At 39.0% G+C, this 10488-nt stretch overlaps 1 protein-coding gene across 1 annotated transcript; it reads right to left on the bottom strand.

Moving 5' to 3' along the window:
- Nucleotides 1-4256: 4256 nt before the first annotated feature.
- Nucleotides 4257-9050, bottom strand: LOC140240121 (sorcin-like). The gene is made up of 5 exons (XM_072319932.1): nt 8988-9050; nt 8274-8562; nt 6387-6665; nt 5872-6015; nt 4257-4483 (listed from the first exon to the last, which is right to left on the bottom strand). Exons 1-5 carry the CDS (start codon nt 9012-9014, stop codon nt 4257-4259), a joined length of 966 nt encoding a protein of 321 aa, XP_072176033.1. The 5' UTR covers nt 9015-9050.
- Nucleotides 9051-10488: the final 1438 nt, after the last annotated feature.

Genomic DNA, 10488 nt, shown 5'->3' with positions numbered 1-10488 from the left:
ATTTCCAAAGACTCAACATTTTCTTTGTTGTTCTTTATATTATTGTTTGCGAACTCAACATTTTCTTTGTAGTTCTTTATATTATAGTTTGCGAACTCAACAATTTCTTTGTATCTCTTCATAATGGTTTGCAAAGGAGAAGACAGTTTTCTGCTGAATGATCACCTTTTATACCACAGAGCCAATATGGCGGCTGCAATATTGATGCACTAACTATATGCTGTACAATAATTAAATGACATCCTTTCAAATGGCCGATATTCAATATTATCAATTTGTGATGAATGTGTAACACAGGATTGATCCACTTGCTCTGTCACAAAGATTAAGATACTTATTGCAGGGAGGTGACTTCCGTCTCCTTGCTAATAACTGGATGATATTATGATCCATTACACTCGGCTCTAATATAGGTACATGTCTCAAGATCGACAACGTAATTCTTCATCGAATGAATGCTCGCTGCGTTGGCCTACAATACATAATAAAGGCCTATACAATTAGGAACATTTTTAAGTACAATACAATCTTACTATGTAGAGTTATGAGATTCTTATTTCCTGGTAAGGTGAAGACAATCAATGCATAGGTGATATGAACCGAACTCACAAAAAGAAATCAAGAAATGTAGATTTACACACCATTCTATCAGCGTGCGGAAGTTACAATTTGTGGGTCAGTGCACTGAGTGTTTTACATTATACACGTATCATCAGGAATCTATACGAGAACAAGAAAGACGAATCTTTTCATTTCAGTAGCAATCATAATACTTTTTAAAAGCATGCAGAGCGGAACTATAGCTGGTAGAAAAATGGGTGGAAATCAGAGATAAAGAATTTTCACCGCTAGTTTGAATGGTCGGTGAGATACGAGGGTCAGACCAACGTATTATGTTCCTTGTCTGCCGAAATAAAGACCTCAATCATGCCTATTCATTCGAGAATTATTCAAATACTGGGAGAAGGTAGCATTTGACTCTGAGTACAATGTCATTGTGCTATGTACGTTGTGTGCGTTTTTTTTTTTTTTTTAACTCTACCACGTCCTCGTCCCCTTTTGTATCTACAATGTATTTTGCTTAAGGAAAATTTGTAGCCCATCAGTTATATCAATATTATGATCCATAGGGAGGCTTAGTCGTATCAACTCGTTGTGACGAATGATATAAAGTAAAGTAGAGGACAAAGTTAAATATACAACACATAAAGATTCGTTATTTTTGTGCTGTTTGTTTGTTTGTTTTTATTTCCGTCATCATATAAAAATACACACATTACAAGTTGCATATACATTGCATATGCTTACAGAAGAAACGGGGGATTGCCTGTTCAGTCATATTATCAAAATATGTGTGTGTGTGTGTGTGTTTTAAATGCATCACACTTTCATGGATATCAATTATCGTAATCTATATTAGATTTGTCAGGTTTCTTTGCCTCAAGTCATGTGACAGCGTTTCAACTCTCAGACTATAGGCTTACTGAACATAGAGCACTGGAAGCTAAGGGTTTGGGATATTTTACTTCCGGCGAGTGATGTCCGGTAGGTCTTTATAGTGTATGCACCTTATGACACTGCCTAATTGGTATAGGCGCGGTCTCTCCCTCTCTTTTTTCAATTATTGATGGCTATAGGGAGGTGATGACTGTCTTTATTCGGAACCTGTCAGATGTATGCAATTGTTTCCACAAAGACAGGGAGAGTGTGCAGTAAAAAGCTCAATATCAAGACACACAGAACAATATTCTCTCTCACCGGGTCTTCCTCTCTCTCTCTCTCTCTCTCTCTCCCTCTCATTTTCTGCGGACAAAGCAAAGTCTGTTCTCTTTCTGTTCGAAGTATGTTCAATGTACATTAAGTTTGCTACACACGGCATTAGATTTAATCTACAGCTTATCTATACGAGTTGAGTATACTGTACATAATATATTGTTATAATTTTTCCCTCGTGATTCTTTTCGCTACTTCGACGATGTACATGTTTATTGCATTTGACCGGTAGATGGCGCTAATTCACGAAGCTGTCACGACGAAAGAGATAACTTTGCGGACACCGTCAATTTACTATCTTATACAAAATGTAGTAGTACACTAACTTTGTACTGATTCGCAGCGTATCTCATGAAGTTAATATTGCCACTGGTTTCAAGTTGACTTTCAAATCATATCTAGTCGCACATTCGCCAATTCCCCAACTGCCTGCATGCTAAACACATTTACCCAGCCGCTGATCAAAAATCATAAACGAATTATCATTTTCATTGTTACATTATCAACATCAAACGACTGTTGAGGGAAATGGTGTATAAAAACTAAACCAAATCAAGCAAAACAATTGAATTGATTTGATTTTTACCCGTTACAGTCACCGATTGTGGAGTGTTTACTCACTATAGACCCTTTGTAGACTTTTGCCGCAACGAAATCATAATTCATCTTTGTGGTATATGCATAGGAGTTTAAATACAAAGCAGGTATATCTCTTTTTATCAGCCTGGTATTTATTAGATTGACTCTGCTGAAAAACAAAGAAAATCATCAAAGTATTTGCTAACATGGATTTTGTTGTGTAAGAGGTGCAGTGTCATTGAGAAGATTGGTTTTTCATGTAATCATCTTTCTTTAAAGAATGCGAAAATGGCGTTATAAGAGAGAGCGAGAAAGAAAGAGACAGACAGATTATGATGTAACAATTCAGAGTGTTTTAGAATGTTAAGTGGAACTCATTGGTAAAAAGTGGCCGAGAGAAGAAATTATAAAGAAGACGAGTCTTTGAAAGCGCGGTTAGATTGTATAATTTGTTTAATTTATGAACTATATGCAAGACATTTCAGATAAAACACATCGCTTGAATATAAACTAAATGATTACAAAGAATACAATATTCACCAATTACAAGCGAAAATATAAATACATGGAAAGTAAAAAACAAAAGTGAGTATATTACCAACAATTTTGTCTCTCTTAATCAAACCTGAATGCGTCTGTTGAAACTGAAGCTTGAAGTAGAAGTATAAAGAATATACTAAGAAATATAAAATAACATCAGTTTGTAACCAATTGTACAAAAATCTGAATCGATTTGAAGTATGTCATTTTTCTTATTTCAGTATGCACTAGTGGACCAACCAAGGATCGCTTCGAAGCCCTCTTCGATAAAACTTATCGATGTGTATGTTGGTGCGTTTATTTTCATAATATTTTGCATTTCACGATATCACGCCTATATTGATTTTAATCTGATATCCATTGTCTTATTGAAGACATAGCTACTGGATTTGTTGAAGTCAGTTCGGTACATCAGTTTCAGGGGCGGATCCAGGAATTCCGTGAAGAGGGGCGCCTTTACAAAATTAAAGGGGGTGCACGCACCCCTCCCCCTTTTTTATTTTTATTGTCGGGACTCATGAAGTGGCCCCAATTCATTCGCTTCCCTTTGGGGTACGCGTGAAAATCGCGGATAGCACCGGCCAGCGAAAACAGTAATATGTAATAATTATTATAATATAGGAGCCGCGTATATAACGCTCTGGGCATTTACATGGTCAATGCAGGGAGGTGGCCAGGGCCTCGTTTTATCAAAAGATAAAATCTATTTCAAATTTCCTTACCACACAGGCTGCCATAGACTTAGAGTTGAAATGAACTATAATAATCAATTTAAACTCTTCATAAACCAGGGCCCCGGTCAATGCGAGGCACTGTGTCATGTTAATGTGCAATGGTCAAGTTTATAATAATCACACATTAAGAAATATGATCCGCTGGAATGGCTTTTGCATACTCGTCACAGCAATAATGTATTATTCAATAAGGGAATCAGTTATGATAGGTTGATGATGATACACGAAAGTGATTCGACAAGACACAGGCCTACGCTCCTGATAAACCTGTCAAAAGCGCAGTTTAGCCTGCACGATAACGGTGAATAGCGAGATTCTTCTGTGGAATTATAGTTTGTGTGCTTTGTTTTTTAAGAAAATCCCCAACAAGCCTAAACACAAACGGATCATGACACTTATTCACCGATGGAATCCCTCTCATTTACTCACTTGTACTATCGATTAATCAAACAATACTTTTGATAAAGTCACATAGTTCTTCCTCCCTCATCCATCTATTCATCTATTCGATCGTTCTTTCAGTCACTCCTATAGCTTTGTTGAAATTTTGTTTACAATTTTGTCTGTCAACCCGCCATATTCAAGGTACTTACAGCCATGTCTTTAATCGTAATTATTCCGAAATCATCCCTAGGTCTTACTGCCAACGACGATGGAGACAAAGTCCTCGTAGGCGATGTTGATCACGCCAGTTTTTGTCTTATCCCTCCGCCGAAACTCGTCCGTGAGGTACCTGATGAGCGCGCTGATCTGCATGTAGCCGTCCAGCTTCAACTCGGAGTGGTTGACGGGGTCGAATCGCGCCACGGCCATCTGGCAGAAGGCGGGTGAGAAGCGGTACCCCTGCTGGTTCAGAGCTGAGAGTTGCAAAGGGGAAACCAGATAAATCCGTCAGTAGTACATCTTTCACATGCCCTCAATTAACTATAATACGGATATAAACACCCCCAGTCATCTACAGTAGTAAACATTATTACAACAATAGGCCTTCGGAGAAGTTCGCATTAGAAATTTTGCAACAAATGCACTCCAATAGACATGATACAGGTCAATTTGGGTGACCGATAGATAACCTTTCACAACGGCATTTTCTTTAAAATCACTATTAATCTTTAAACACATGTATGTTTTAAAACGTGGGAAACTTTTCTCTTCTGTATCCTTCCGATGTATATGAATGCCGATTTCGCCTCGCGCAATGACGTATTAGTTCCGCATTGACGGTCCGACGGATGTCGGCCTATATTGTATATAACATTTTTCCGTCCATAGAATGTTCATTATAATTATCAAAAACATAAGGGTGTGGTTCATGTTTTATGCGTTTAGAGATATAGTTAACTCAGTGATGAGGGTTTGTCTTATGAAATATGAACAATGTGAACTATCTAATGTATGTATGTATGTATGTATAGGCGGAAACAGAAAAAAACAATGAAACGGGGCAAAGAAAGATAGACATTTGCATTACACGAGAACGAGACACTTGACTGTCTCATCATTTTAAAGGCAACGTATGAGTTTATATAGAAGAACAAAATATCATGAATTATTCATTTTTTTTTTCTAAAGCTAAAATCATCAGTGTCATCTGAATTGTTTGATACACTCATCATCACCGAGTACAGTTTTTTTTTTTTTCATATAGAGCTTCAACAGGATGGCTGAATTACAACTTGTTTGTAATTTTTGCCAACCACAAGTACTCAATGCAATTTTCAGTTTTACGGAAGCACAAAGAAGACTGTATATGGACGTAACAATCAAGTCACTTTTGATGCTGAATGTAGTATTGTCGGACGTACTGTATTTTCTTGATGATGAATTTATATATTTATAATCATGCATGCTTGTGAGAATGTTAGCTTGCCTTTATTTTCATTTCATTTTTCCATTAACGGAAATCAAACAAACGAACAAGCAAGAGTCATTGATGCATGCGTAGTAGCCTGTGAACACTTTACCCATTATATCGCTGAAAAAAAAATCATCTGATTGGAATGACAGCTGCATGGATAAGATTTCATTTTGTCACAATAAGTTGCAATTTACCTGTTAGATTAGACTTTCGCCTACTGGATCTATAGGCTTCTTCAGATCGCTGTGAGAGAGTTGATTTCCAACAACTCTCTCACAACGATCGATCTGAATAAGCCTACACAGATTCAGTAGGCGAAAGTCTAATCTAACAGGTAAATTGCCACTGATTGTGACAGATGAACTTTTACCCAATTAGCCATTATACCTTGTTGGAATTCCGTCGCATTTATGCCACCAGATTTGTCCGCGTCGAATCCCTCGAACACTCGCTTCCATTGCTGGATGTAGTTCCAGAGGGCGGCAAACTCGCTCATGTTGATTGTTCCGGTTTTGTCTTGATCAAAGATGCCTTTATGAATTTAATACGATAGAATATGATTAGAATGATACAAACTATGTTCCGATTTTAGAATTCATTCATATTTCCAGTTTCCAGCTTGGGTGTATCCCGAGTCCCGCCCTCTCTAATGCCGTTTAACTGCCCGTGGCGAGAAATTTTGTTTTCCGGACATTGTCCTGACTCGGTCGGGGTAAATAAGGTCTGTTAAAACACGACTTTAGATGGAAGAGGACTCTGGATGCCAAGTCAAAGAGGTGATTTTTTTTAAAAACCACCCATGTGTCGGGGACTTTTGATAGTATGCACAATACTGTGGGGTTTTCTGCCAATCTGCCCTCAAGACACACAAAGGGTTAAAGGTATATATCATGAATCATCACCTATCATGTGTCTACAGGTTGCCTCGTCGAACGTGGTCCAGTTGGCATTCGTCAGGGCCTGCTGCAACTCCTTAGCCGTCACTTGCCCGGAGTTATCCTGGTCCACGGCCGTGAACCACGAGCAGAGCTCCGGGTCCATGCCCGGAGGAACTCCACCCGGAGCTCCCGGTGCGCCTCCTGGAGCCCCATGGGCGGGGTGGTAGGCCCCAGGGGGTGCGGCTCCGGGGGCGCCCTGCTGGTACGCACCTGGTGGCTGAGCAGCGCCCGCTGCGCCGTAGCCTGTCAACGTATCAGGAAAGTATAGAATCATACAGACTTTAGTCGGAAAACGAGTTAACTCCACTGTTGTTTATTTGAGATACACGTATTTGCAATTAAATCTGCTAAACACAGAAAATGAGAAGAAAATATGGGATATTTCTATTCATAATTTCAATGATAGTCCTTGTATAAGTAACAAGTTAGTGAAGTAAATAGACCTATTACTGGAAATTAATGTTTTATTCTGCTCTACCCGGTAATGGACTCACCTTAAAATGTTTGAAAATGATGCCTTCACCCTTTTTAGAAAGTATTATAGGCCCTACATTTAGGTCCAAACGTCTACTATATATAAGAGACATATTAGAACCCTTTTGCCAAGGTCTCGTGTCACTTTTGATTATTTAGTTTATTTAATATAATTATATTATATTATTATATCCTATTAGCAGCAGCAAACTAATAGCTTGCGATTTTGCAGTAAACAGTGAAGCAGGCGTGATCACGAGGTGCCGATAAGCCTGATGAAATGTGAGGCCTTTGCAAAAGGCTAATACTACAATTAATATTCAATGAGCCACAAGCTTATAAGGAAGGTCATGAACATACAATGTAACTCATTTTATAACTCTAGCGGATTAAGTAAAGTATAATAAATGAAAAACAGTCACTGATATCTTGAACATCGTGTAACAGCACTAAAAGAGAGAGAGAAAAAAAAAAGAGGAGATAACAGATCGGTTTAAAACGCCGACGATGCTCGAAAATTATTAATAATCACTCTTCGATGCGTGTTGTATCTACTCATCTCAGTAGGCCCACATTATTTGAAATCCCCTTTGTTACACACTAATCGCAGTATCAGGCCAGACTTAGTTTCCTACACCCAGGATATAGCGATTACATCACAGTGCTTTCTGCAAAGTTACAGCATGGAGCTAAGGATCGAGGTATAGTATCTCCATACATGGTTGCAGATGGAATCTAACCTGATATAATAATAGTCAATCCTGCCATGTGTATATACACACAACGCGTTCTTGTAACTAGATGTTCGCACATTCTGTGATAGTTTAATTAACAATGAAGCAGTACATGTGCACACTATCAATTAGACATGACGCGAGGGCATGTTAATCATTAACGTATGGTCCATAATCGCATTCAGACACTGTTTACACAAAACTCCAATGGCGTCGCTGTATACACCATGTGTGTACTAAGAAATTAAATGTGAGCAAAATTCTGATGTTGATTTCTAGTCGGCCCCACAAACTGCAATCTTAACGCACCTGTCTAGGAGGTGGCGAGTATGGGGAAATCGTGCAAGTATGCATGTCTACTCTAAACATTTTGCTAATGTTCCGCCTCACGTCACTTTCAGAACGTCAGCCAAAATAACCTTAATGTAGCTCTGCGCTCCACACTTCTTTTTTTGAGTTAAAGAAGAAATAAGCACGTCCTTCTCTGCGTAAAGAAACATGATGCGATTCTCATATTTCTGATAGTTTTATGGATAGTACACTGAGGTATCTTTACACTCACTCCCATCCCCATCCCCAGTGATTACAATGTACACAGGGATTAATATCTACCACTATATGAAATTACCGGCATTAAACTCACCTGGTTGTTGCCCATACGGTTGCTGTGGTGGAGGAGCATGGCCGGGGTAACCTTGACCTGGTGCAGGTGCCTGGCCCCCGTACCCCTGGGGCGTTTGACCAGCGTATGCTGGATTGGGCGCTTGTTGGCCGGGAAAGCCTTGTCCCTGAGGTGGGGGCGCCTGTCCCTGAGGCGGCGGGAACTGTCCCGGATAGCCCTGTCCCGCTGGTGCACCAGGATACCCCTGAGGTGGTGCACTTGCTCCCGGTGCTGGCCCGCCCATGGGAGGTGCCCCGGGCCCTTGACCGTACTGGAGGGGCATCATATAACTATCATTTAATATTATGACATCGCTGATGTTATTTACAGAGGCCGATCCTCTACTTTGTAACTTTAGCCATTAATTAACATGAAAATAATGGTGTCGACGCTAATGAAGAATGCTTGAACAATGATTAAGACGATAATCGTATAACCACAATCATAATATGATAATAGCAATGCTCATCATCCACATTAATGTTATTCATAATTACTGATATTCCATTATCAATTTTTCGGGCTATTTTTTCCACCAATTGTCTGCTATTCCAGTATACGATTACGGAGAAAAGAACCATAATAGGCATGTTAGGCAATTAGGTAGCCATGATTCCCGACGTAAATTACCTGAAAATGAATCAAGACTTCCTCAAGAAACGCATATCTATATCCCGTAAATTTAGTGATACTTGCCTGCCCGGGTGCTCCTGGATAAGCCATAATGATTCCGAATTTCCTCCTTTCTTTCCAGATAAAATTACGCTCAATGTTGTCCTCAGAGAACACAGTTTGAGAGACGAAATGCTCTTCGCCGCGAACAACACGAAAGCGTCAAGTGGGGCGCACACCACGGACTCAGCGACTATAAATGTACCGTTGTGAAGTCCAAAGTTCAAGCCGCGAGATGACTTCCAGCGGTGGAAGTATAATAATTCCTGCCTAATTTATGTCTACGAGAGAAGAGACGTCAGACCTGATGTGGACAGAATAATTATACAAAATATTCCGAGAAGGTACACAAACGTCAGAGTTTGTTCGAATCTCAAACTAGCATACGCTATCGTGTCATAAGCGTCACGTCTAATTTTAGCACCGAGTATAGGTGGCAGCCCAACAGTAAGAGATAAACATACAGCATAATCAATCTTAATCCTGCATAGAGTTATTTCCGATATGTACGATGTACTTACGTTTTTCCTTGTGAGTTCTGAGAATTGCAGTCAGAAAATGAGAACAGTCATGGTAATACCAATTTGTGCTAATAATGATACTCCTAAGAATATCATTACAGCATTGAAGATAGAACAATCTTGGAAATCAGCAATATTCTAAAATGTTAAAGTTTATGAGAATTTTGAAGACCCTCTGCTCGTTGACGAAAAATGCTAGTATTGCGCTAAATATTCCCTATTTTCCTATATTAACAAAAGATATAGCTTTTGTCTTTTGTGGATGTAAATGCATACAGCGAGATATATGAAGACGTTTACAAAACATCTAGTCACCTTGCTAGTTATTCTGTACTTCTTTCATAAATTACTACGACTAGAAACGGCTGTAGGCCTATACTAGCAATAAATGGCAATTTGGAATTCATCAAGTTCAAATAACATCAATGAAAGAAATAAAAGATATCAATACAAAATACAAATATACATATATGTATTCTCTTGAAGTATATGAAGTATTAGTTCAAATAGTTATTTGACGCAATGAACATAAAAATGCAATGACGTGAAAATCTTACAAAGTGGACGTCATTACTGTCATATATAATTATACATTCCCTGACGTCTCAAAGTTCAAGAGAATTCCATTTATGTATACTCGGGGTCTAGCCTTTGACCTTATACAAAACGCAGACCAATAAGTGTGTCAAGGACAAAACAAGCAAACCATCTCACGAACAAGAAGAAAACCGAAACATAATCGGTAAATATATTTGAGAAAACGCGTGATCTCTAATCCAAAGTTGGTACATAACAACACACTTACTATGCAGGTGAGACTGTGCCAACGATGTGGATTCGGACGTGATGACGTCACATTCAAACTTCTCCGCACGGTAAATCATTATCACTTCCGTTTTCGCCCGAGGTTTCGAGGAAAAGCTACAGTACAATATACTATACCAACCCTCCTTTGAGAAGGGATGCCTAATTTACACTTTGTAGGACCTATCGACATGCTAATA

This window comes from Diadema setosum, chromosome 16, assembly GCF_964275005.1.
Source record: "Diadema setosum chromosome 16, eeDiaSeto1, whole genome shotgun sequence".
In the NCBI taxonomy this organism is placed as follows: domain Eukaryota; kingdom Metazoa; phylum Echinodermata; class Echinoidea; order Diadematoida; family Diadematidae; genus Diadema; species Diadema setosum.
This window is presented reverse-complemented; position numbering and strand designations above follow the sequence as displayed.